At 45.4% G+C, this 26,756-nt stretch overlaps 1 protein-coding gene across 2 annotated transcripts; it reads right to left on the bottom strand.

Annotated features, from left to right (window-relative positions):
- Positions 1–210: 210 nt before the first annotated feature.
- RNF122 (ring finger protein 122) lies at positions 211–18,922 on the bottom strand. 2 transcript variants are annotated; one of them, XM_049866555.1, is made up of 6 exons: positions 18,491–18,914; positions 12,763–12,919; positions 3,205–3,250; positions 2,828–2,869; positions 1,498–1,580; positions 211–1,226 (listed from the first exon to the last, which is right to left on the bottom strand). In XM_049866555.1, the coding sequence occupies exons 1-6, from the start codon at positions 18,513–18,515 to the stop codon at positions 1,112–1,114; spliced, it is 468 nt and encodes a 155-aa protein (XP_049722512.1). In that variant the 5' UTR covers positions 18,516–18,914; the 3' UTR covers positions 211–1,111. The 2 variants fall into 2 exon arrangements, with proteins under 2 accessions (XP_049722512.1, XP_049722511.1); XM_049866554.1 differs by lacking the exon at positions 211–1,226 and having other exon boundaries at positions 1,487–2,869; positions 18,491–18,922.
- Positions 18,923–26,756: the final 7,834 nt, after the last annotated feature.

The raw sequence follows: 26,756 nt of genomic DNA, 5'->3' as shown, positions 1-26,756 counted from the left end.
GTGAGAAGAAGCAGACAGAATTTTTTTCCCCTCTACTGACAGAAAAGACCCAACAGGCAGAGGCCACAACCACAGGCACAAGGAGGTTAGAGAAACTTGTTATTAAATTTAATTTTCTTTAAATACATACCCTTTTCCCATCCTCACCCACTCTGGGGAGGAACAGAAGACCCCCCCACCCCCCACCCCCGACCCCCTTTTTATTCTGGGGATTCCATGTATAAGGCCTGAGATGGTGAGGATGACATATAAAAATACTATTTACAAAGGAGAAGGAGGTTTCTGTTCTTACCTTAACTTTCAGACACCCTCATTCCCAGGCCCCTTTTGCTTCTTTAGGGGAAAAAACCCTGGGAATCAATCTGACTGTAAAACAAGCCCCTGCTTCTGAGGGGCACTCAAACCCCACTATGTAATAGGAAGCTCTGAGAGTAACTAATGAAAAGAGAGACTGGATAGCACCTCAGATGCTAACTGGGGGGTGGGTTTGCCCCCTATTACCCTGTAGTCAGCCAGCCATGCGGCTGGCCAGCCAGCCTTTGTTTCAACAGGTCCCATGTAAACATTGACTTTTTCCTTTCATATGTCCCTGCACTTCCCTGCTTCACCCAGAGGCTCCCTCACCTCCACTGGAGGCATCTGGCTCCTTGATCTTTCCCTTCCTTCCCGCCTAACCTCCCTTTGCAAAGAGAAGAGGAGGGGAAGTTACAGGTGGGCAGAGCCCAGGTCATCCCTTTTTCTAAATAAGGCTGGCTTGTCCTCCTAAGGAGAACCTAGAAGTGGAGTGCTCCAAGTTCTTGGCCAGAGAGGGGCATATTTCTTTTCCCAGAGCAGTGACAGGGCAGGTAGATAGTCCGGTACCAGGATGCAGTGGTCTTGACAGGTGATGCCATCAGTACTGAGTAGCAGGGAAGGTGGCTTCAGGAGGCAGAAAGGTGGGGCAAATTGGCACTGGTGTCACCCTGTGGCAAAGACCAGCCCTACACCATCTTCCCCTTCAGGGTGAGCATGATTATCACCATCCAACTGTCTTGTTCACTGTAGCTGTGCAAAGGGACCAGGCATCCAAAAGGCAAGAGGTCTCCGCCAGGTCTTGGTGTAGAGGCGGCATTCACACTAGCTCATCCAATAGGATCCCAATGCTCTGAGTGGCCTCTGAGGGACCAGCAATGGGCTTGTTACACATAGGGCAGACACAGCGTACTTCCAGCCACTTCACCAGACACCTGTGGGCAAAAAAGACCTATTATTCTCTAAGATGATACATCTCACCACGCTCTACCTATCTCTCATCCTTAGAGCCCAGCTGCTTCTCTATGCCTTCCTCAATCTAACCCCTCTGCTTGCTTGGTGTGCCCAGACCAGACAGGATCTCGGGCTTCACTGGCAAAGGGGTAGTTGGGAGCTGGTAAGGACTGGGAGATACTTAGAAGGTGCTCTCTGCTTATATCTCTTTCAAGAGGCTCCCCTCAACACACATCCTCAATGGATACTCACTTCCGGTGAAAGGCATGTTGGCATGGGAGCATACCTAGCTCGTCCTTCCCCTTGAAGTCTTCCAGACAGACTGCACAGGTCTGCTGTGGAGAGAAAGGCGGAAGTGTAAGAGATCAGAGGAAGAACCTCACTCATCCGTCCTGAATATCCATGATTTTAATCCTGTTTGAGAAAATTAAGCTGTATGTAGCCCAGTCTCTTCTTTCAGCCAGAGAAGCCTTAGTCATATTTTATAAAACCATACTGATAATATGGTAGCCACTAGTCACATGTGGCTGTTTACATTTAAATGAACCCAAATAAGATGAAATTAAAAATGTATTTGAGGAGCCACACTAGCTACGTTTCAAGTGCTCAACAGCCACATGTGGCTAGTGGCTACCATATTGGATGGAGCAGATACAGAACATTTCCGTCATCACAGAAAGTTCCATTGGAAAGTGCTGATCTAGAAGAATGGGTTTTAATCCTTAGCAGCCTAGTACATTTGGTGAGAGGGCACTTAGCAATAACTGGAGGTAAGGTTGGGGGTGTGGATAACATAAGTGGTCAGTTACATTCTTTAAATCCAGCCTTATTTCCCTATATGTTAATCCCTTAATTTTACCTTAACACTGTTCTAGAAGAAGATTTACTTGAAACATCTGAACTTTTGAGATGTAATAGCGGACATCAAAAGAGGAATGGAATGAGGCCACGTCTAGGCAGTCTCACGATTAGCGATACCTATGATCTTCCCCTCTCCCAGACAACCACAAGCAGAGTCTGTATAGCATAGGTGTGTCTGTGGTTATGGAAGGATGCCTTGGGGAATGAGTTAAGTAGCCTCAAAGGCATGGCTGGGAACAGAATAGGAAATGACCTGTTCCTTAAAGAGTCAGAGTTGAGGGGATCTAAGGAATGAGGGCTGTGCAGGGGAATGGGAGAGAAGTAGGAAAAAACATAGGAACGCCTACCCGAGTCAGAGTCGCAGTCTGTTCAGACAGGATATGAGGCCTTTATTTTCTTTAGTGAAGAATCAGGACATGGGGTCTGAAACCCGTGTCTTCCATGGGAGTGGTGTAATCATCCCCCCTTAACAATTATGCCTGCCTTTCTATACTTATGCAAGCCCATTTAGGATCTCTTTGTTTTCTGCCTGTGTCATTTCCAGAGAGAATGAATTCCATATATTGATCACCTGCTGGGATGAGTCCCTTTTATTTAGCCAAAGGAGATAGGAAGGCAGGGACTGAAAAGATTCCTGAAAGCACCCAGGCCGAGAGCTGGAGTAAGGTGCCATTTGCCTTACCTGCTGGGGACCTCCCGCATGCTGCCCTAGGACACTCACCCCATATAATTGTAACTTCTTGACATCACCTTTAAGCACCACCTGGGAAGCCAAAGGAGAAAAGAGGAGGCATGAAGTCAGAAGAAACCAACCACAGGAGGCCTCAAAGGGCTAGGGTAGAATCAACCAGTGAAGGGGCTCTTGGCCCCTCAAAGGGAAGCCTTCTCCCACCCTGTGAAGGGGAAGGTTTGGGGCACTGCCTGGGGCAAACCAGACTCAAAGACAGGAAGTGGAGGAGTTTGCCTAAGGGAAGGCCAGAGGGGAAGCCCAGGGGTATCCCAGGCCAGAAGAGCTTGAACTTGCTCTCCTCCCCTCCCCCATCAAGGCAAGCAGTAGACACAGAAAGCTAGGAAAAGTGAAAGCTTTAGGTATTTTACCTCCTTATATCCATATCGCTCGCTCTGTGCCTGGTTCCGGAGTTTGCTGAGGGAGAGGGAAAAAAGCAAGAGAGCACGTTACTACACCGTTGCATAAACCCAGTGATGATATCAAAGTAGGAGAGGCTGGCTGGCTGCTTGGGCATTCTTTGGGGGGTGGGGTTGTCCCGTAGACACCATGCAGCAGGATTGAACTTAGCAGGTCACTCAGTTGATTAATGACTAAAAATTTCTCCAGGGTCAATAGTCTCACACTTTCCTGCCTGGTTGCACAGACAGGAGGCATCTCCAGCAGAGCACCCCACATAATTCATTCACTCTCCATGCCCTTTCCCAACAGATGAATTCCTTCAGGCATCCAAACTATATAGATAAAAATGTGCTTACTGAGGGTACAGAAGGAGTTGTTGTTACTGTGTACCAAGTTGATTATGACTCGTAGTGGACCCTAGAGGACAGAGTAGAACTGCCCCATTGGGTTTCTTAGGCTATCATCTTTACAGGGGCAGATCACCAGGTCTTTTCCCCCATGGATTAGCTGGTGGGTTCGAACAGCCGACCTTTTGGTTAGCAGTTGAGCATTTAACCCTTGCACCACCAGGGCTCCACACAGAAGGAGTTAAATGTTCTTAAAAGGAATGTTTCCATTAAGCCAGGGTAGCAGGACAAATAGTCTCTGTTGACCCTGGAGAATTTTCCACCCACAGAGTATAAGTGATCTGGAACCAAGGGACACTTTTCCCTTCATGCTGCGAGATAAAACACACATGGTCCCTTCTTTGCTTTCCTCATTTCCTTTTAGGCTGGTGGCCCGCATAAAGCTTTAACTCTCAATAACCAAGATACAGCATGTGGTTATTAACAGCAAGACCGGAACCGTTACTGAGTACTTGCTTGCTATGTATCAATCTCTGTACTACCACATTCATATTTTCATTGAATCCAAATGATCTTAAGAGGGAGCTGATTTCTTTTTTTTTTTTCCTAAATTCTATTTATTTTGCTGTTGTTGAGAATATTCACAGCAAAACATACACCAATTCAACACTTTCTACATGTATCATTTAGTGACACTGATTACATTCTTCAAGTTGTGCAACCATTCTCACCTTCGTTTTCTGAGTTGTTGCTCCCACGTTAACATAAACTCACTGCCCTCTAAGGTTCCTACCTAACTTTCAAGTTGCTGTTGTCAGTTTGATCCCATACATATAGTTCTTAAAAGAGCATAATGCCCAAAGCTGACATTGTTTACTAGTTAAGGTAAACTATTGTTTCATTTTTGAATTGAAGTTGTCAATTGAATTGATAGAAGTTGTCAAGGATTTCATTTTACTTGGATCCACAATCAACAGCCATGGAAACAGCAGTCAAGAAATCAAAAGACGCATTGCATTGGGTAAATCTGCTGCAAAGGACCTCTTTAAAGTGTTGAAGAGCAAAGATGTCACCTTGAAGACTAAGTTGCGCCTGACCCGAGCCATGGTATTTTCAATCGCATCATATGCATGTGAAAGCTGGACAATGAATAAGGAAGACTGAAGAAGAGTTGACGCCTTTGAATTGTGGTGCTGGTGAAGAATATTGAATATACCATGGACTGCCAAAAGAATGAACAAGTCTGTCTTGAAAGTACAGCCAGAATGCTCCTTACAGGCAAGGATGGCGAGACTGCGTCTTACATACTTTGGACATGTTGTCAGGAGGGATCAGACCCTGGAGAAGGACATCATGCTTGGCAGAGTACAGGGTCAGCAGAAAAGAGGAAGACCCTCAACGAGGTGGACTGACACAGTGGCTGCAACAATGAGCTCAAGCATAACAACGATTGTAAGGATGGCGCAAGACTGGGCAGTGTTTCGTTCTGTTGTGCTTAGGGTTGCTATGAGTCAGAACCAACTCGAGCGCACCTAACAACAACAACAACAACATTCTTTCATTTTAAGAAGACTTCAGGGGATATTTTGGGTTTAAGGTTTAAAGATCAACTCAGGGCAATAGTTTTGGGGTTCATCCAGCCTCCACGGCTCCAGAAAATCTGGAGTTCATGAGCATTTTAAATTCTACATTTTCCCCTTCTTGATCAGGATTCTTCTGTGGAATCTTCGAAAATGTTCAATAATGGCAGCCAGGCACCATCCAGTTCTTCTTCTGGTCTAATGGCAAAGCAGGCAGTTGTTCCTGGAGGCAATTAGCCACAGATTCCATTTCCTCCTCCTATTCCTGACTCTCCTTCTTCTGTTATTCTAGGTGAATGAAAACCAATAGTTGAGCCTTGGATGGCTGCTTGCAAGCTTTTAAGAACCCAGGCACTATGCAATGAAACTAAGATATAGAAGAAAACCACTAAACACATTATTAGGCCAATTAATTGGGATATTCCATGAAACCATGACCCTAAACCTCCAAACCAAGTAATGAAATCCCGTAAGCTGTTTGTTTATACAAAAGCAGCCTTAGCAGTTACTCTATTTTTTTTTCTTTTTTGTTCATTGTGGTAAATATATCACACAGCTTTTGCCAATTCAACTTTTTACAGGTGTATAACTTATTGTCAGCAATTACAATACTTGGCTATACAATCCTACACTTAATCGTTATGATCTTTCCATCATCATTAACCTGCCATTTTCACCTCCTTCCCATCCCTGCTAACCACTAATGAACTTTGGTCTCTGTACATTTGCCTTTTCTTATCTAAGTAAGGTCATACAATATTTGTCCTTTTGTGATTGGGCTATTTTGCTCAGCATAATGTCTTCAAGCTCCATCCACACTGTAGGGTATATCAAGGCTTCATTTCTCCTACTAGCTGAGTACCATATTTTGTACCACATTTTATTTATCCATTCATTCATCTGTTGATGGGCATTTCAGTTGTGTGCGTGTATCCTGTTTTCATTTTTCTGCATGTGGAAATCCAGTTTTCCTAGCACCACTTATTGAAAAGACTCTTCTTGCCCCATTGAATGGGATTAGTATCCCTACCAAAAATCTGTTGATCATAGACATGTGGGTTTAATTCTGGACTCTCAGTTCTATACCATTGGTCTATGTGTCTGCTGTTATTCCAGTTCCAGGCTGTTTTGATCACTGTAGCTGTATAGTACGTTTTAAAACCAGAAGTGTGAATCCTCCTACTTTGTTCTTCTCTTTCAACACTGTTTCAGCTATTTGGGGCCTCTTGCTGTTCCATATAAAGTTGAGGACTAGTTTTTCTATTTCTATAAAGAAGACTGTAGGAATTTTGATTGGGATTGCATTGAATCTATAGATCGCTTTGGGTAGTATTGACACCTTAACAATATTACGTCTTCCAATCCATGAACATGAAACATCTTTCCATTTATTTAAGTCTTTTTTAATCTCTTCCAGCAGTATTTTATAGTTTTCATTGTATAAGTCCTTCACATCTCTGGTTAGTTTTAATCCTGTGAGTCAGAATCAACTCCATGGCAACAGGTATTTACTCTCTTAGCTGCTATTGTAAATGGAAACGGTTCCCTAATTTCCTTCTCAGGTTTCTCATTGCTGGTGTATAACAATGCAACTGATATTTGTTTATAGACCCTGTACTCTGTAAGTTTGTTAAATTCCTCTATTAGCTCTGGAAGTTTTCTTGTGGACTCTTTGGAATTTTCTATATATAGGATTGTATTATCTGCAAATAGAGATAATTTTACTTCTTTTCCAGTCTGGATGCTTTTTATTTCTTTTTCTTAATCCTTGAGCTAGCACTTCTAATACAATATTGAATAGACATGGTGACAGCACTCTTGTCTTGTTCCCAATTTCAAGGTGGAAGCTGTCAGCCTTTCTCCATTAAGTATAATATTGGCTATTGGCTTTTCATATACGCCCTGAACCATATTGAGGGATTTCCCTTCTATTCCAATCTTCTTTAGGGTTTTCATCAAGAAATGATGTTGGATTTTATCAAATACTTTTTCTGCATAGAGATGATCACGTGGTTCTTTTCCTTTGTTCTATCGACATGGTTTATTGCATTGATTGATTGTCCAATGTCAAACCATCCCTGCGTTCCTGAAATAAAAACACCTGGTCATGGTGTATGACTCTTTTAATATGTTGTTGGGTCCAGTTCTACAGTATTTTGTTGAGGAGTTTTGCATCTACATTCATAAGAGATACCGGCCTGTAGTTTTCTTTTCTTGTCATCTTTGGTTTTTAACAGCAGAGGAAAATGAAGCCCAGAAGTATCTTGCCCAAACTTCACAGAGCTAGTTGGCAACAGAGTCCAGATTTAACTCGGTCTATCTGATGACAGATCCTATGTTCCTGACCACACAATATGGCCTGCTCCACCAATTTGTTTATAGCCTTCCTTAAGAATATAATCTGGTCTTGGGAAATACTCCCCACTTTTTATCAAGTCTACAGCTCTGAGTAGCTTCCTATGCAAATAGTCAGGACCATAATTATACATTGAGTTTTTGCTATTTTATTTCCAGTGGGGGAAACTTTCAATCTAAAATTGGCAGGTAGCTTATATGACCTCCTATACATGGGCTATAATAGGTCCCCAGTGGCACAAACTTTTGGGCTCAACTACTAACTGAAAGGAAATGCTGGTGGCGTAGTGCTTAAGAGCTATGGCTGCTAACCAAAGGGTTGGCAGTTCGAATCTATCAGGCGCTCCTTGGAAACTCTATGGGGCAGTTCTACTCTGTCCTATGGGGTTGCTATGAGTCGGAATTGACTCAACAGCACTGGGTTTGGTTTTTAGTAACTGAAAGGTTGGCAATTTGAACCCATCCAGCAGTGCTGTGGAAGAAAGTCCTGGCAATCTGCTTCCATAAAAAGATTACATTCAAGAAAACCTTACGAAGCAGTTCTACTGGGTTTAACACATGGGGTCCCCATGAACTGGAATTGACCAATGACAACTGTTTTTTTTAATGTACATGGGCTATAATAGGGAGCCAGATGGTGTTCTATCTTCCACTTATTTCTACCATAGGCTGGAGTTACTAGAAGAAATCAGCAGAAACCCACCAAGTTAGAACAGGGGCTGGCAACTATGGCTCGAGGGCCAAATCCAGCTCACTGTTTATTTTTGTAAGGCCCACAAGATTAGATGGATTTTTATTGTTAAATGGTTGAAAAAAAAAAAAAGAATAGCATTTCATAATGTGTGAAAATTGTATGAAATTCATACTTGAGTGTCCATAAAAATTTAATGGAATACAACCATGCTCTTTCATCTGTGTATTGTCTATGGCTGCTTTTGTACCCTAACAGTAGAGTTGAAGAGTTGTGATAGAGGCTGTATTTCTTGTAAAGTCTACAATATTTATGATCTGGCAAAAGACTGCTGAGCTGAGTTAGAGAAAAAGGACTTCAAATCATGGAAAGCCCCAATCAAGGCGGGTGAGATAAGATGCTCCATAGACAGAACCAAAGACGCCGAAACTGCTACCAGAGCCAAGTGGTGGAAGAGGCAGAAGGTGGGAGCAGATCCCATGCCCAAAGCACAGTCCAGGAAGCGATCAGGCTGCCAGTCAGCTCAGTTGTCCCTGATAGGAAGTCAGGAGACCTGGCAAGGTCCTACGTTCCTGGAGTCTCTCAAGAACTCCAGTCCAAGTGGACTCCTGCCATGGTGTTGGGGGCTGGGCACCATAGCTGGCTCTCTTGGTGGAGGCATTGTGTGATGTGCTGCACACTCATGCCCGCCCCCAACCCTTGCTCTCCTCTAGGTCCTTCCCACCCATTCAACGGTTGGGCTGAAGACCTAATTAGTGCTCCCACTGTCCTACATCCCTAACTTTGCCGAGAACTTTTTGGTCCAGAAAAGGTGTATATACACATGTATTTTATCTCACCATTGTTCCAAACTCCAAATGAGAAGGCAGGGCAGAATGCATCCAAAGCCTAAATGAGCAACTATCATCTACCTGACACTGAGTTAGGCTGGGGACGGAAGAGAGTGTTCTTGTTGTCAGAAAGCTCACAACCACCTTCTGAAGGAGAAAGACACTATTGCTCTATTATGAGGTATATACAGAGCCCATAAAGAAGTGGTGAACTAGGGAATGTCCCACATCTTTTTTGAGCCTCAATTGCCTCATCTACAACATGGCTATAATTAGGTAGTATGCTGTGTCTTTCTGCTTGCTGTAACCACTGCCTAGGTCTCACTTTTCCCCTGCCCCCTTCATTCCTCTTATCTGCTGGGCTCCCCCTTTAGTGGTCTTACCCAAGAATACCCCAGAAGCCTTGATTCTCACAGCTCAGGTCTCAGAACAGGGAAGGATTCAGAGCTGTATCTCCAGCCTGCATACAGATTCCCAGCTCAGGGAGGTAGAGATTGTGAAGAAAACAGGGCCAAAAAGGTAGCAAGGGAAACAGAGCCAAAAGCAAAGACCAGGGGCCCTCCAGCTGGGGAGGCAGTGCCAACAGCTTGGGACAGGTGGCCTTCTCAGCTGTTGGATGAGCAAAGCAACTAAAAATACCCAATTTCAATGAGAACATTTCCAGCCACTGCCAGTGGGCTCTGCCTTGTCTCTTTTCCCTTTTGAAGCACACAATGCTGCAGGTCCTGAAAATAATCGTTCCCTTCCTGCCAATTCCTACTTCACTGTCCCCTCCATCCTGTGTAGGGCAGAGGTCCACTCTGAGAAAAGGGGAAAGAATGGGGCCAGGGGAGCTGGGAGCGGAGACTTGCCTTGGCTGATGAGCTCACCAGGTCGGAGGCTGTGGTCATGGGCCAATTTTGGCTGGGGAGGAAACTGAGAAGCAGGGAGAGGAAGTGGCTTCTGTGCTTGTGTATCTTTCTATATATAGTCACACACAGGCTGTCATATACCAGCGGGTCTCTGGAACCCTGCAACTCCAGAGTCAACTGGCTGGAGAGCACCGAGGGCAGGGTGATGAGGAGATTACTGCAGAAGAGAGAGGTGGTGCCGGACACTGCCTCGCTGGGGATAGTTTTGAGTATCACGTGGTTACTGGTCTGTTCTTTTACTCCAGCCAAAGAGAAATATTAAATTAGCAATGCACAGATCCCCAACCTGCTCTTCTTCTGAACCCCAATGTCCAGTTGTAAGGGGTGGCCACAAATGCCACAGTTGCTCTCTTCACCTCCCATTCAAAGAGTAAGAATCATGGAAGGCAAAGACATGGAAGGTGCCTGAAAGATGGAGTGTTACCAGGTCAGCCCACCTCTGTCTTCCTCGCTCTATTGGATCTGGTGCATGTTTTTAGCTGTCTGAGCATGAACTTCCAGATCTATAAAGTGGGCAAATACCTAAATTGGACAGTTGTTTTGAGAATTAAATGAGCTAACTGTTTTGTGAAATGTTGACCACCACGCCTGGTATGCAGAAGGCATTTGATACAAAGTAGATAAAAACCTAAGGTCACACCTCTTAGCAGCAGAATTATGAAATGAACCCCAGTTACTTGCTTCCTGGACCAGAGCCATCTCCTCTCAGTTTTGCTCTCATGGCCACCTTTGTAGCTTGGCATGCATGTGCCTGTATGTGAGGAGCAGGGAGAGAGCAAACAGAGCTGGTTTTTACAGATTCCTCCCAGCCTCGTCACAAACACATCTCTGCGGTGTCTCCATCTTCAGTCTCTGGGCAACTGCAAGAATTGCTTGACTGAGGGGAGGGGGGAGGTGGAGGGGCAGGAAGACAGAAGAATTTGAGAAAGAAAACTCAGGTCTGGGGAAGGGGGATGGGGTAGTGGGGGAGAGATTAAACCAGAAATTGATCCTCGCCTCCACTAAATAAATTCGTTACCATCAAGTCGATTCCGACTCATAGCGACCCTAGAGGACCGAGTAGAACTGCCCCATAGAGTTTCCAAGGAACGCCTGGTGGATTCAAACTGCCAACCTTTTGGTTAGCAGCCAAGCTCTTAACCACTGCGCCACCAGGGCCCCATCTACTAAATAGTTAGATGCAAATTTCAGACTCAGCTGTGCAAGAGGGAAAAAAAACCACAGTCTTCTGCATAGACACTTAAGTGGAAAATTCCAGTCCTACAGACCATTTGAAAAGTTCTGAGGGCGAAGAGGTCAAAGATAGTTGACTTAGGCTTCCTGGTTGGTGACTATTCAGGGAGAGCATGCCCCTCAACTGGATAAGAAAGCTCTGCGCTGTGATCCCTCCCAGACCTCACTATGCATCTCTTCATTTGTATCCTTTCTGGTCATAATAAAGCTGTAGCCGTAAGTATGATGCACTCTCGGTTAAGTCTGTGAGTCATTCTGTAAGCGAATTATTGAACCCACTGGGGCAGTGAGGGCCAGCAGAGGCTGCTGTCTGCCTATCTGGCAGTTTGAAAGAAGGTGTCCTTCTAACCTGTGAGCTCTGACCCAGCCCTGGGAGGCTAGGATCGGGGAGAGTGTGCCATGTTAGTGGCTGGTGGGAGGATGGAGAAGTGGAAAGGTGAGAACCAGATCCATATCCACATTTTGAAAATTGGATTCATGCTGATCTTTACTACGCAATTAGCAGTGAAAATAGGTTTGCCTGCTGTGCCTCTTGCTTAGTCCAGGACTACTAGCATATTCCAATGGCCGAGGATGTTTAATACTCGATGGATACACAGGAACAAAAAAACTCACTGCTGTCTCATTTCCAACTCATAGCCACTCTGTAGGACAGGGGAGAACTGCCCCGTGGGGTTTCCAAGGCTGTAAATCTTTCCAGAAGCAGACTGCCACATCCGTGCTGCTTCTTGCACAGAGCAGCTGGTGGGTTTAAACCACCAACCTTTTGGTTAGCAGCCAAATGTTTCAACCACTGTGCCACCAGGGCTCCTCTTGAGGGACAGGACAGTCTCATACCATGAAGAATTGCCAACACCAAAAGCACTCGCCAGTAGGAAACGCTATTTTGATTTTTACCCGAACTACCAGTTGTACCCAAAATCTTCTGTAGAAAGCAGCCATCGGTTCCCATGTCCTTCAACAGGAGGTGAAGAAACAGTCCCTGGAGCTTGGCTAGCCCTGCCAACCTCATATCCTTTCCTGGATCTCTAAGCAGTTAAGATTAAGTGACGTTTTAATTTTTTTTTCACTACGAAAAATAGCTTACAAGGCAGGATCCACAAGTGGCTCTCCAGATATCAGTTTGCTAATATTACCATCGGGAGGGTTGACAACAGGATTTCCCAGGAGGGCAATGGAAGATGCCACTGGTGTAGCTGATATCCACCTGTCTGTCCCTGGCCACCCAGGGGGTATGAGCAGGAAGGAATAAAAGGCAGTTAAGTGACCACCAACTGTGTTACAACGAGCCTCTGGCAGACAGTAGTTCTAGGCAACCTTAGAATAACTGGCCAAGAGGCAGGATGCAGCCAAACACATGGTGAACTTATATGCTCTGGGACAACTTGACAGGCTGATGTAAATAGAAACACCAGGCCTCGGGGGCCCAGAGAAGGGCAGGCTAAGCCACGTCCTCAAAGCAGCAGCCCCAGTAGTAACTAAGAGAGGAACTCCACGGTGGACACCTCGTTCAACTGACCCTACTCCTGGCTTCTTCCTTCTTGGCTCCCCCACCCCAGATCGGCTAGCGATCCACCCACCTGATAAAATAGCAGCAGAAGATGAGGCTGAGCATGAAGACAAAGATGCCTGTGCCAAAGATGACCATGTAGATGTTGAGAGGAAGGTCTTGGAAGCTGATGGGTGGCATCGAGCAGGACTTGTTGGTGCTAACCAGTCCCAGGCCGCAGAAACACCCTGCAAAAGGGGGAGGAAAAAAATCATATTAGTTGGAAATTTAGCACCGGGGCTGATGTTACTCTTGGTTAACAAGGATGGAAAGATAAGTGGTAGAATCTCTGTCCCTATGTCTCTGATTCAATGGCTCTGGATTTATATCTAGCTATGTGATCTTGGGCAAGTCATCTAACCAATCTGTGAAATGGGCTAGTACACAATGCACTTAGAACAGCACCTCCATCCAGGGGACTGTGGATTCAGGGCAGAAAATGGAAAACTCAGTTCCAGAGAAGATGATACACAGCAGCAAAATGAAGAGGCTTAGTTGAGAAAAAACCTGTATTTGATTTCCAACTTCGTCTCTCCCTAGCTAGCTATGTGACCTTTAAGATTTAAGAGGTTACCTCTCTAAGCTTTGCTTTGTCATATGAAAATGAGGAAAATACGTAAAGAAAACAAAAATCAATGGTGTAAGAAATAATATGCTTTGTAAACTGAAAGGTCATTTGTCATTACGGCAGCTGCTCCAGAAAATAGGTGGTAGGCGCTGAGATTAGAACAATGTTCCAGAAAGTGGCGGAGGAGGTGTTCCAGCTTACCTTTCTGGTCACTTTACCCCATTCTACTTGAAGCTTCAACATACAGTTCCACAGCAGCAGTGGCCTCCCCTGGGAGCTTGTTAGAAATACAGAATCTCAGGCCCACCCCACACTAACTGAATCAGAATCTATATTTTAACAAGATGCCCACGTGATTCCTATGCATATTCAGTATGAGAAGCGCTGGCTACCCAATGGATAATTTCGTTTCTTACATGACGCAGGGATAAATCCTGATTGGTCTGCCATGCCTGGTGGTCACCTTCCCCTTGCCCATGTTTGGTGTTGAGGTGAGGTAACTATGTGACCAGGTTCTGGCCAAGTAAACAGGTGAGAAGTTTTGCTGGAGAAGAAAAGACTCTGGAAAAGGAAAGGATTTCTCACTCCTAAGACAAATGGGTGTTGTCATGTCTTCCTGAAACGCCTGGAATGGGGGCAGCCAACTTGTGGCTGTAAAGAGAGCAGCCAACCTCAAGCCTCCAGCTGAGAATGGCAGAAAAGAAAGGGGAAAGGAACTTGGGAGTCCTTGATTATGTCAGCCGAGTTGCCAAATTAACCAACCCTGGAGCCACTCTATCTTGGGACTTCTGGCTCCAAGCGTTAGTAACGTCTATGTAATGTTTAACCATAAAGAAAAGCACACACACACACACAAAACAATAAGCCGGTCGAGTGTGTTTTGTGTTTTTTCTGCTTGCAAAAAATAACGTAGAGATTTAAAAGATAAGCATAAAATTCTTGAGTTTGAGAAAGCGGTGAGACGATAAAACTAGAATTCACCATGTGCCTGCCACATTTCAAGCACGTTCCCATAATTCTAATTTAATCCTTTTAATGCCACAGTAAAATGTTACTTTCCCCACAAATGGGAAAAAAAGACTCATTAAATAACTTGTCCTCCTGCAAACTGCTAAGAAGGTCTGGCTCCAGAGGCCTCTCAGTACTTGGGCCCTCAACATAGCTTTTGGATATTTTCTAGACATCTGCATTAGTAGCCAGGACTCATTAATATACCCATTAATAAAACCATGTGATAGTTACCAGTGTTACCATAACTCAGGAGAAGGCTGGCTTGAAATACTGGGAGCAAACACTGCACATCTTGTCTTCATTCTGTATACTTGAGTTGGTGACCGTGTAATGAGGCCTCCTTCAAACTTCTGTTAGATTTCATGTCTAATTCTATTCCATGTCCCTGTTCCAAACACATTACTCACCACAGTCTCCTACCTAATTGATGTCATCCCTGTTTCTAGTCTCACAGTTCTCTAATTAAGCCCACATGCCTGACACATCCTCCCACTAAGTTTTTATTATGTAGTTCTGAAAGTCATAAATAACTTCGTGTCCTCTTAACCAGTCTCTCAACTTCATCTCAGTTCTCCACCACTTCCCTCCGCGGTCCAATCTACTATTTCTTGGCCAACCTTGTCCTCACCTGTTTCCACACCTTTGTTGATGAGGCCTCCCCTTCCAGAAGTCCACCAGTCCTAGTCGTCCATACTCCAGTGACCCCTCTCTTCCTTGAATTCTATAGTGTTCACCGTTCTGAAACTTGGTTACTCAGTAATTACCTTACATTGCCCAACTGTTTCTAGCATCAATTTGATTAAACTCAAACATGCTGTAAACATTGGTTATATGACAAACACTGTAGTAGACATTGAAGATAAAAGGACAGAAGAATGATTGGGTGATCTGACAATCTAGGGAGGAAGACAGACACAAAGAATTTCACTACACAAAGCGGGGTAGCACAGAAGACGTGTGTCTATAATCCTGAAAATAAAAACAGAGGCACTGAGTATATACGATTCTTGTAACAAGCTGGAACCCCCCTAGGTCTGAGGACAGCAACTTGGACCTCTGTTGTATATTCTCCAGATCCTAGCCTAGCGTTTTGGCACTGTATTTGCAATAACTTGTTAATAGATAATTTAAAAAACGTAAGCATGACAAAAAGCTCGAGTTCTCACAACTGCTCATATAATATCGTACCTTCTTTATGGGTTACTATTTCCTTATAAAGTCTTTCCCTAAGCTTCCCATTATTTTCATTCTATTTCTGCCTCATTTCCTCAGAACAACCTGGTACCCTTGGCAAAAACTCCCACTTCAAAATGAGAAGGCTGATGACTGGGAAAATTGCCCTCTGCTAATGGATCACCAGTCAACCAACAAGTATTGTTGAGGGCTTGCTTGCTTTATGCACTGGCCTAGACACTGTGGGGAACAACACGTGAAAGAACTAGTTCTTGTCCCGAAGGATTTTTTGATAAAGTTGAAAACATTAAAAAAAATAACTGGGTAGTAAACATTGAGTGCCCAGTGAGAAGCCTCTTGCTGCTTAGGCTCCAGCAGGGATGAGAAAGAAAGTAGCTCACACCTCCTCTACTCAAACATTTGCCTTCTACATAAGCCAAAGGATCGAATTTCCATGAACCAGCATAGTGGATGGCTGGAGAGGGACAACCTTCAGTCCACTCCGGAGTAGGGCCTCGGGTTCTCCCTTCCAGGGAGCTATCATCAATGCCAATGAGTTCTTCCTCCCCAGGAGGCTCGTATCCCCACCGCCTGCCTCAGCAATATGTGATGCTATATGAAGAGGCTCTAATCCCCTAAGCGCCTTGGCCTCTCCATACACCATTTTATGAGCTGGACTTAGGGTCCCAAAGATCCTCAGCTGGGTTTCTGTTCTGGGAACATGCAGAGCAGTGGCAGCGCCTGCTGCAGAGGGTACGGGTATGTATGTATGCTCCGCAGATACTTTGGCCCTGGCAGTCCTCTGCTCAGTCCATCTCTATCTCATCTTATCCAGTCTGCTATTTTTTTTTTATAGGCTTCCCCTGGGGCTCCAGGGAGTCCAGGTGGCGCAAACGATCAATGTGCTCAGCTACTAACTAAAAGGTTGGAAGTTTGAGTTCGCCCAAAGTTTGAATTCACCCAAAGTTTGAGTCCACCCAAAGTTTGAGCCCACCCAAAGTTTGAGCCCACCCAAAGTTTGAGTCCACCCAAAGTTTGAGTCCACCCAAAGTTTGAGTCCACCCAAAGTTTGAGTTCACCTTGGAAGAAAGGCCTGGCAATCAACTTTAAAAAAAAAATCATCCATCGAAAACTCTGTGGAGCACAGTTCTACTCTGACACACATGGGGTCACCATGATTCAGAGTCTGCTCAATGGCAACTGGTTTCTGGGGCTCCAGGAGTGAGCTGGCCAGCTTGGGACTGCCATAATAGAGAGGTGGGTAGGAAGAGCTTCATAGCCAAGAGGATGGGGACCCTTTGCTTGTACAACTTACTAAAAAGAAAGAAACAAAAGAGTTTTTCCTCTAACACTTATAAGAAGTACAGTGCGTACCAGCTTCAGGAAAAGAGGGGCTCCTGATATTTTCCACAAAGGGGTGAAGGGGATTGCTTCCTCTCTGGAGTGGAAGAACAAGATCTCTGTCACTTTAAGAAGTGAAAAGAAAGCAGCAAGTCTCTGGGTGGGTCTAAAAACCTCACTCCTGTGAGGGTGATGCCCATAAAAAGCGAGGGCGGTGTAACCCACGGTGTGGGTTCTTCGCCTAGGCCTCTGTTTCATTGTCTCCGCCGACCTATGAAAGCCTGGACACCAGAGTGTCTCATCCCAGCGCGGAGGCTGGGAGCGGGAATGACGTCAAGAGGAGGGCTAGCCAAGAAAAGACCAGTGATCTGGGAACTGCTTCTCCTACCCCGCCAACGGGAATTTTTCCCAGATGCCGGGATGCACCAGTCCTTCCTCAACCCCCGCCCTCCGGCCCCCTCTCCCATAACACGCCCCCTCTCCCATAACACCCGCCTATCACACACAGCTTGGTTCATTTTCAGGAAATTAGATCCGACCAGCCAAAAGGAAGAGGGGGATGGGGGACACTCGTACACATGCTGCCCAAACGCTGCCTTAAAACAAAAGCCTCTTGAAATATAATTAATCCAAGATCTGGCAGGAGTCTGCTCTCATGAATGGATTTTTTTTTCCCCTCGTTAGTCAGTCAGCCATACTCAGAGATAAGGCCAGCTGCTTTATTCTTATTGTAATTATTTTTTTCCTTCCCCAGAAACTCTCTAAGCTTCAGAACAATCCGGTCAAGACCCTAGCACCATTGGAAGGTGTTGGGTTTCGGGGTTTTGAACTGACTCGCTCAGAAAGATCCTCCTCTCAGGTTAACCTGACTCAGGAATCAGAGCCAGAGCCCAATCCGTGTCACCTGAACCGCCAAAAAGCCTCGGATGAGATGAACTCAGTGGCAGCAGCATCCCCCAGGCGAGGTGTCAGGAGGTGCGGCCACCACCAAAGCTCGGGGGCAGGCACCGCCGTCTGGCCTGGGAGCTGCGGAGCACAGCTCGCACCAGGCCGGGACGCCAGCCCCGCACCTCCAGGATGGTGGGGCACCGAGACAGCTGCAAGGTTTAATCAATTCAATAAAGCCACACTCTTTAATCAGGCGTCTTCCAGAGGCACAAAAGCCACCCTAGCAGCCAGTGGGAAGCCAACAAAGACAGAGAGGAAGCCGCCCCGCGCCCCGTCCCGCACGCTGCATTGTATACATATTTAAAATAGCCTGCAAAGTTTCAGGCAGGGGAACTTGAGCTCCCTCTAGGAGATCCCAGTCCGAGCGCGGATGCCATTCTCCTCCGACCACCGCAAACAAAGAACGGAGTTGGAGCGCACAAAGGCTGGGGAAGGGGAGAGCAGAGCGAAGCAGCCACACAAAGGCCGCGAACCCCTCGGCTCCCACGGCCCCGGCCCGCCACCTGCTCAGAAACGCCACGAGCCTCCCCAGCCCTGGAGTCAGAGCCGGAGTTTCTCCAGCGCCGCGCTGCGCCCAGCGGAGTCGGGCGCGGGGACGCCGGCTGGCGCGTCGCATTTGGTGGGAAACTTAGCTGGAGAGGGCGAAGGAGCCCTCCGTTCCATCTTCAACCTGGCGCCCCCTCCGTGTCTCGGGTCCGCTCCCCGCCCGGGGACTCACCGTTACACCACTGGAATGGGTGCATCAATGAGCTTCTCGGCTGGCTTCCTGGGGCGAAGGAACCGAGGCGGCGGGCAAGGCAGGCGGGGGACACTGGAGGGGTCGCTGCGGCCCGCGGCAACCGCCTGTCTCGGGAAGTGCAACTCCCTTCCAAGTGAGGGGTTTTGCAAGACAGGTTTTCAGAGTAACAAAGAGGAAAGAGATGGAAACAAACAGAAAGTCGCCCGGAGCGCAGCACCTCGGAGGAAACGCGCGCGCGGCCCCGAGGCCGGGGGGATGGCGAGAGGGCCGGGCCGGGGCAGGGTGGGGGCGCCCGGCGGCTGGAGCTCTCGGCCCACACAGGGAACGAGCCTTAGCTGGAGGGCCCACCGCACTAGGGTGAGGAGGCAGGGACTCCGAAACTGACACCCGGGTGTTGGCACCCCCGCCTTTGACTCCCCAGCCGAGAAACCCCGCCCCTGCCGTCACCCGCCCTCCTGCCAATGGGAGCCTTCCTCCTGCCCCCCGGCCCTTATTTGAAGCCCCGTCCCCTTTCGGGGGGAGGGGGGCCTTCGCAGGGTGGGCGCCTGCCTCCTCCACCTTCCCCGACCTGGGAAAACTCGAGTCCGCAGAGTTCCGCGTCGCGCCTAGCCTGCCTGGAGGAAGGACGCGGGGCCGGTCTCCTCCACCTCGGACCTGGAGGAAAAGGAGCGATTAGTGCCACGTTGTTTTCCGCCACTAAATCGGTTACTGTTGAGGATTTCCAGAGCTCTTGGAGAAGCCAGTTCTGGGGAGTGGTTACCCTTCTGTTCCGCGGGCCAAAAACCTGGGCCAGGTGGCGGCCAGCACGTTCCTGTGCTCACAGCAAAAGCCGGAGCTGAAGCCAAAGGGCAAAGCACAAGAATTACAAAGTGAAATCGTGGCGGCGGGGGAGGGGCTTGAAGGGTCATCTCACTTTTGATGAGATTTTCATCTCATTTTTGACCAGCGCCACATTTTACAAAGTAGGAACTAAGGCCTGAAGCGTGAGGTAGATGACTTGTTCGGGTTCCACGCCTCTGGAGTAGCAGAATCAAAACCAGAACCGACAATGTCAATACCTGGAGGGCAGGTATCCTTAGCATCTAGCACGCGCTGTTGAGTAAATAGCAGTTGAAAGAACGAAGGAATCTCTTCATGACGTTACATGATTTCCTTCCGTCTTTTTGTTTTTGGCTTTCTGTCTTTCCTTCAAAAGTATTCACTGTGCGCCTACTGTGTGCACTGTCCAGCGCGCTGGAGACTCATCAACGTCGCCGGTTTGCAAGGTGATTTACAGCCCGTGAGGAGACAGACAAGAAACAAGCAAACAAGAAAGTCTCGATCTTCCTGTTAAACATCTCTCTCCCCATTAAACATAATACGTTGAATGAAAGTGACAGATACTTCAACTCACAGAAATTTGATTATGCATATGAAGTGCTTTGTCATTTAAAAACACTGGCTTTAAGGTATCAAAGGACTTGTCCAAGATGGCCTAGCAGTCTGAAACAAATAGTTTAGCACTTAATTACTTAATTGACTTAAAACAGTTGTTTTTCTTCATCAGCTTGCCTGGAGGGGCATCACTTACTGACCCAGTTCTTTTTATCTCTTGATTGGACAATTGCAAAAGCTCCCTAACCAGTGGTAACAAATAATCAAAACTCACGGGAATTTGGACAGAAAGTTTATTCTGAGCACTTATCCTATATGTATAAAAAAATCCAAACCCATTGCCATGGAGTTGATTCCGACTCATAGCAACCATATAGGGCAGAGTACAACTGCCCCATAGAGCTTCCAAGGAGCCCCTGATGGATTCCAACCGTCGATCTTTTGGTTAGCAGCTGTAGCTCTTAGCCACTACGCCACCTGGGTTTCCTCTACAGGGAGACTATTTTGCTTCCAGAAAAAGCAAATGGCTGAAGAAGCTAGGTACAATGGGACTTATAAAGAGAAGAGGAGGAGAGAGAAATACAGAAGACCAGCCTTTGGCGGATCTTTGCATGATTAATTGAACCCTGCCTTCCCACCTGTATTGAGATCAACTGATATCAGGTTACTCCTGGCCTGACTGCTAATAACTTGGTCCTCCACCTACCTGCAGCTAAAAGACTTTTGGAAATTTAAATTAGGAGCTAATGGCTTGTTGACTATCCTTTCGAGCAGGATAAGACAAATTTACCTTGCCGTGGAGCAGTTTCTGGCAGGCTTTTTATATTTGGTTTGTTGGATAAGAAAAACCAAAACCTTGCAGTCAAAGTAAGATGTCTGTTATTAATTTTCCTCTTCAGCATGGCCTCTTTGACTCTGCTACCTGCTCAGACTTCAGAACCCGTAAAACCACTTCTGTGTTAGAGATGTCGCATAAGCAGATTCTCAGGCCTGGAGCCCAGCGATACTGATTCATTAAAGACTAGATCCCAGAAATCTTCGTTTTCATATGTCTTGCCCTTCTCCTCAAATTCTCATGCAGTTAGGCTGAGAGAAATAATGCTCTAACCTTAAACTGAAATCCATCCTCTGTGCTGACCCCACCCAGAGTTATCTTTCTAAAAGATGAAACTGATCATTTATTTCCCTTGCTTAATAACTTTTATTGGTCTCTTGGTGTTTATAAGACAAAATCCAAACTCTCAAGGGTGGCCTCTAAAGCGTTTCAGACTGGCCCCTGCTGGTCTTCCCCGCACACTAGTCATCAACCATGAACCATTTCTTTGTTGTTGTGCCCCAAACATGGTATATTCTTTCTTGACTGTGACTTTGAACATGCCATTGCTTCTATCTGGAATGTGCTTTTTCCTTCTGTGCCTGACATTTTGTACGTATGACTCAGCTAAGAAGTTGAGAAGATAGCCTTTTCTGTGGCTCACCATTGTCACTCTTCCCCACTCTGTATGTCTTTTAACACTTTGCATGTAGAGTGTAGTATAAGATTATAAAGATAATTATTTGATTTCTTGGGTTTGATCCCATCACGAGCCTTCTCAGGCTTGGATCCTTTTTGTGGTCTCAGTGTCTGGTTTAATAAGTGTGGAACGAACATATATATATGTATATGTGGAAACCCTGGTGGTGTAGTGGTTAAGTGCTACGGCTGCTAACCGTCAGCAGCTCAAATCTGCCAGGCGCTCCTTGGAAACTCTATGGGGCAGTTCTACTATGTCCTATAGGGTCGCTGTGAGTCGGAATCAACTCGATGGCACTGGGTTTGGTTTTTGGTTTTTATGTATACGTGTATAAAAGAATAAACCAAGGCCATTGTGGTTAAGTTGGTTTCAACTCATAGTCATACCAAGCCGATAGGACAGAGTAGAACTGCCCCACAGGGTTTCCAAGGAGTGGCTGGTGGATTCAAACTGCCAACCTTTTGGTTAACAGCTGAGCTCTTAACCACTGTACCAACAGGGCTCCTATAAATGAATAAAACCATATAATTTAAGGCATGTTCTAGGTACAGTGTAAACCAAAACCTGTGGCTATCGAGTCAATTCCAACTCTTAACAACCCTATAGGACAGAGTAGAACTGCCCCATAGAGTTTCCAAGGAGTGCCTGGTGGATTCGAACTGCCAACCTTTTGATTAGCAACTCTAGCTTTTAACCACCATACCACCAGGGTTTCCAGGTACAATGTAGAGATTTTAAAACACTAAGTTTGTTTGCCCTCAAACTAAATTAAAAAATAAACACTAGATAATCTTCTAAAACTAAAAACAAAAAATTCAATGGTGATTAGCCAGATTTTTTCTATTCATTGACTCAAAGGAAAGGTGTGATGAGTTAGCATAATCTCATTAAGGAGCTCAAGGTCAGTGCCTCTAAGGCAAATCCTTGAGAGAGAAAGTCTTTGAAGGGAAAATTGACAGGAAGGAAGGATTAATTACCTTTCTTCCCCCACCCTTAGATGAATAAGAGTCATCCCATGGGAAGATACTTTAAAGACAGCAACAGTGAAAGTTCTCACGGAGACCGAGTGGTCAGTCAGGACAGTGAACACTTCAGCTCATACCAACATGGACCATTACTGCACTCACCAGCAGGGTGTCCTATAACAATGTATTTTGTATTTTATGGCTGACATTTTAAGACATTCAGTAAGGTGTCCTTTTCTGTCAATAGAGGACTCCAATTTAGAAAAAAAAAAAAAAGTGATATAGATAGAACCTTTGATACTATCTCTTCCCAACCTCCCACCTTTATCCCTCTGGCCATAGGTCAAAGCCGCAGATGATGGCTCAGATTGAGAGATTAGGGTGAAGGAAGGGCTTTGATTTGGGGCATTCTTGAAAAGGTTGGTCCAGTCCCAGTATTATCTTGGACTAAAGGGAGCTATCAAAGACAAGTTGATTTCTCACAAGGCCTCAATCCAATATAGACATGTTGCCCCCTTCCCGCAACCAGATGATAGTTCATACCCCCAACTTCTTGTGAGTCAGGAAAAAAAAATCTAGTTATTTTACTGAGTAAGAAGCCAAAATAGTAAAGAAGTTAATGAGTTACATATTCAAAGCCATTTGAGAAGTCTAAAGTAGAATTAAGTTTCTAAATCCACCAAGAGAAAAAAGGAAAAGTAATACTGAGACTGTAGAAAACAACTTCTAAAGGGGCATGGGATTCTCCTCATTCTCCCTGCTTCACCCCCACACCTTCTTGTAAGCCCCATGAGCTCCCCTCATTTTAAGGTCTTCCAAGAACTAGAGGAACCTATTGGGAGAGACAGCCAATTCCACGCAGTAGAATGGAAACAGAAGCTTTTACTACTTCATCTCACCTTTTGTCAGGAAATTTTCTCTTCCACGAGCATCCAAATCAAGCCCTAAAATATGGAAGAGAGTGCTAACCATGGTTGGTTGGAAAAAGTGATAAGTAACCTCAAGTAAACTTGTTATACTCAAAAATCAGGAACAATTTCACCATAGTTCTCCAAGCTTTTTCGTTTTTTAAGAGAAGAATGTCCACGAGAGGAACAAGTAATTTTTTAAAGAGATTGAGAGTTACTCATTGTTGCTTTGTGTAAATGAGGACCTTTACTCTTTTATTCTTAAAAGTTCTGGGCTTCCTCTAGTACTAGCAGGATTCTCTTAAGGGATTGATGCGGCTCTTGGCCAAAAGTGTTCAAAATCTACCCAGCAATGCCCCAAGTCCTGTCTGTGATTCTCCAAGAAAGTGAAGCAACAATTTCCTCCCCCTTCCCCCAGATTCTAACCCGCATGGGAAGTTCAGTAGGCTGCGTCAGCTCTGGAATGATGCCAGGGGCTTTCTCCTAAGCAACTCTGAAGCATCCAATGATGCTTTTCCTAAGTATCAGGAGAGGCTAGGAGGGAACAGAAGCTGTTGGGGCCAGGCTACCCTGGAATTCTAGAGAGTCCTGTGATGTCTTTGGATTTCTGGAATGACTCCAATACTCTAGGCCAGAGCTAGACCAGATCTGAACCATCTCATGTGTGAGAGCGGAAATCAGAGAGTAAAGGGAAAGAGGAATGAGGACCAGCTTTTCTTGAATACTCACTGCGTGCAAAGCCTTGTGCTCAGTGCTTCAAGTACTTTCATGGATTCCTCACCACAACACACAAGTTATTATTATTTTCTATTTTCCTATATGGTAAAATTGAAACTGAGCAAATTGTTTGCTGAGCCAATAATCCAAGAAGCTGGACAATATGAGGAAGAACGTAGGGTCAGGATTGGAGGAAGGCTCAGTAACAACCTGCTGTGATATGCAGATGTTACAACCTTGTTTGCTTTAAGTGAAGAGGACTTAGAGCACTTACTGATGAAGACCAAAGACTACAGCCTTCAGTATGGATTGTACCTCATCATAAAGAAAACAAAAATCCTCACAATCAGCAGCATCATGATAAATGGAGAAAAGATTGAAGTTGACATGAATTTCGTTTTAGTTGGATCCACAGTCAATACCCATGGAAGCAGCAGTCAAGAAATCGAAGTATTGCATTGGGGAAATTTGCCGCAAAAGACCTCTTTGAAGTGTTAAAAACCAAACATGTCACCTGAGGACTAAGGTATGTCTGACCCAAGCCATGTGTCTTAGGCTGGATTCTCTAGAGAAGGGAAACCAGGAAAGCGTATAAATATATATACATAGAGAGAGAGATTTCTTTCAAGGAAATGGCTCACGTGGTTGTAGAGGCTGGGATGTCCCAAGTCTGTGGGTCAGGATAGAGGCGGGTTCACATAGATGCAGGGGCTGGCGAACCCAAGCTTGGCAGGTCAGAGAGCAGGGCTCTTGCTCACAGGCTGCAAAGATCGATGAAGACCAAGATCAGCAGGCAAGACAGCAAGTAAGCTGCTAGCTCAAATCCCAAGAACCAGATGAACAGGAGCCAGCTGCAGGATCCACCATGAGCAAAAAGCCCCAAGCCTTGCCAGACTATCCACTTATATTCAATGCAGGACACAAACCCAAGGGCACTCCCTTTCAACTGATTGGCTACTCATAGCAGATTCTATCATGGAGGTGATCACATAATATCAAATCTCATCGTGGAAGTGGTCACAACATCATATGACTGCCAAACCACTGAGAATCATGGCCTAGCCAAGTTGACACACAACCTTAACAATCACACCATGGTATTTTCAATTACCTCATATGCATGCAAAAACTGAGCAATGAGTAAGGAGGACCAAAGAAGAATTGATGCCTTTGAATCATGGTGTTGGCAAAAAATATTGAATATACCATGAATGGACAGAAGAACGAACAAATCTGTGTTGGAAGAAGTCCAGCCAGAATGCTCCTTAGAAATGAGGATGGTGAGACTTCATCTCATGTACTTTGGACATGTTATCAGGAGGGACCAGTCCCTGGAGAAGGACATCATGCTAGGTACGGTAAAAGGTCAAAGAGAGAAAGAGAGGAAGACCCTCAATGAGATGGATTGACACAGTGGCTGCAAAAATGAGCTCAAGAATAACAATGATTGTGAGAATGGTGTAGGACTGGGCAGTGTTTCATTCTGTTGTAGGTAGAGTCACTGAGTCAGAACCCACTCGGCAGCACCTAACAACAGCAAAAACAAAGTTGTAACTGTTACTGCCCTAGTAAACCCCATAATCGTCAGTATGGTCCCTGAGTTCTGTGTGGCCATTGCAATGAATTATCGAACCCAGTAGAGAGTGCTATGGGAGGGAAGGTTGGTGTCAGAACTGGTAAAGATGGCAGAGAGGAGGCTTGTCTGGCTTCCACATCATGATAGTTAGCCTTGTGCTTTTGATCTTGGTTCTCCCTTGGAGGGTTGGAGGAGGTCAGACATTGCTCTTACGTCTTTTTATTTATTTATTTATACAAACTCTTACGTGTGAGAGCCGACATCCCAACCAAACTTGATCTCTCTCCACAATCTATGCTCTTTCCCCAGAACTAGAATAGTGGTTAAGAGTAAAGGCTCTGGAATTTAGTATGGTATCTTACTATGCAGAGCCTTGGTTTACTCACCTGGAACATTAGGGCCAGTAGTAGAATCTACCACAGAGCATTGTATGAATGCCAAAATGTTTGAAAAGTGCTTGGCATGTGCCTAGCATATAAAATGGGAGTCAGGCCCATAATAAATATTAGCAATTAGTATTATCCTTGAACTTTATCATGAGACATCATGGTTCAGAAGAAGCACTGGAATAGGAGTTAGTATATGTAAGTGTATTAATGAAGGTATAGGGTAAGCCACCGTGATGAATTTAAAAAATGTCCACATATTATTTGATATTTCTCCTTTCAAGAGGTAGAGCCTAGTTCCCATCCCCTCGGTGACTCTTCTAACAAATAAAATAAACTGGAAATGGCAGTGCTAAGTGTTGGAGATTGGCTTCTAAAAAGGCCCTGTGGTTTTCTTCTTGGCCACTCTGCCTGGGATCATGTGCTCTGGAGGAAGCCAACAGCCATGTCACAAAGACGCTCGCCTGTGAAGAAGCCACATGGTAAGGAACTGAGGCCGTTGACAACAACCACGTGAGTGAGCTTGGTAGTGAATATTCTAGCCCTAATCAAGCCTTCAGATGACTGCAGCCCCTGCCAACACCCTTACTGCCACCTCCCTAGAGATCCTGAGACAGAAACCCCTAGTTAAATTGCTCCTGAATTCTTGACCCACAGAAACTATGAGAGAGTAAACGTTTGTAGTTTTAAGCCACTCAGTTATGAGGTAATTTGTTATAGCAATAGATAAATAATATAGCCACTGTAACAAAGAGAATGATATACAGAGGCTCAAACAATCTAGTTTATCTCTCTCATAAACATT

This window comes from Elephas maximus, chromosome 22 (genome assembly GCF_024166365.1).
Source record: "Elephas maximus indicus isolate mEleMax1 chromosome 22, mEleMax1 primary haplotype, whole genome shotgun sequence".
Classification (NCBI taxonomy): domain Eukaryota; kingdom Metazoa; phylum Chordata; class Mammalia; order Proboscidea; family Elephantidae; genus Elephas; species Elephas maximus.
The sequence above is the reverse complement of the archived record's forward strand: the minus strand, read 5'-3'. Positions and strand labels throughout refer to the sequence as shown.

Bases quoted from the DNA above. Each gene is read 5' to 3' on its own strand.
- RNF122 (XM_049866554.1), bottom strand. From the start codon at position 18,515: ATGCACCCATTCCAGTGGTGTAACG. The intron at 12,920-18,490 runs GTGAGTCCCCGG...CCCCTTTTGCAG, and splicing joins CCCATTCCAGTGGTGTAACG to GGTGTTTCTGCGGCCTGGGA. The intron at 2,870-3,204 runs GTAAAATACCTA...TTGGCTTCCCAG, and splicing joins AGCGATATGGATATAAGGAG to GTGGTGCTTAAAGGTGATGT.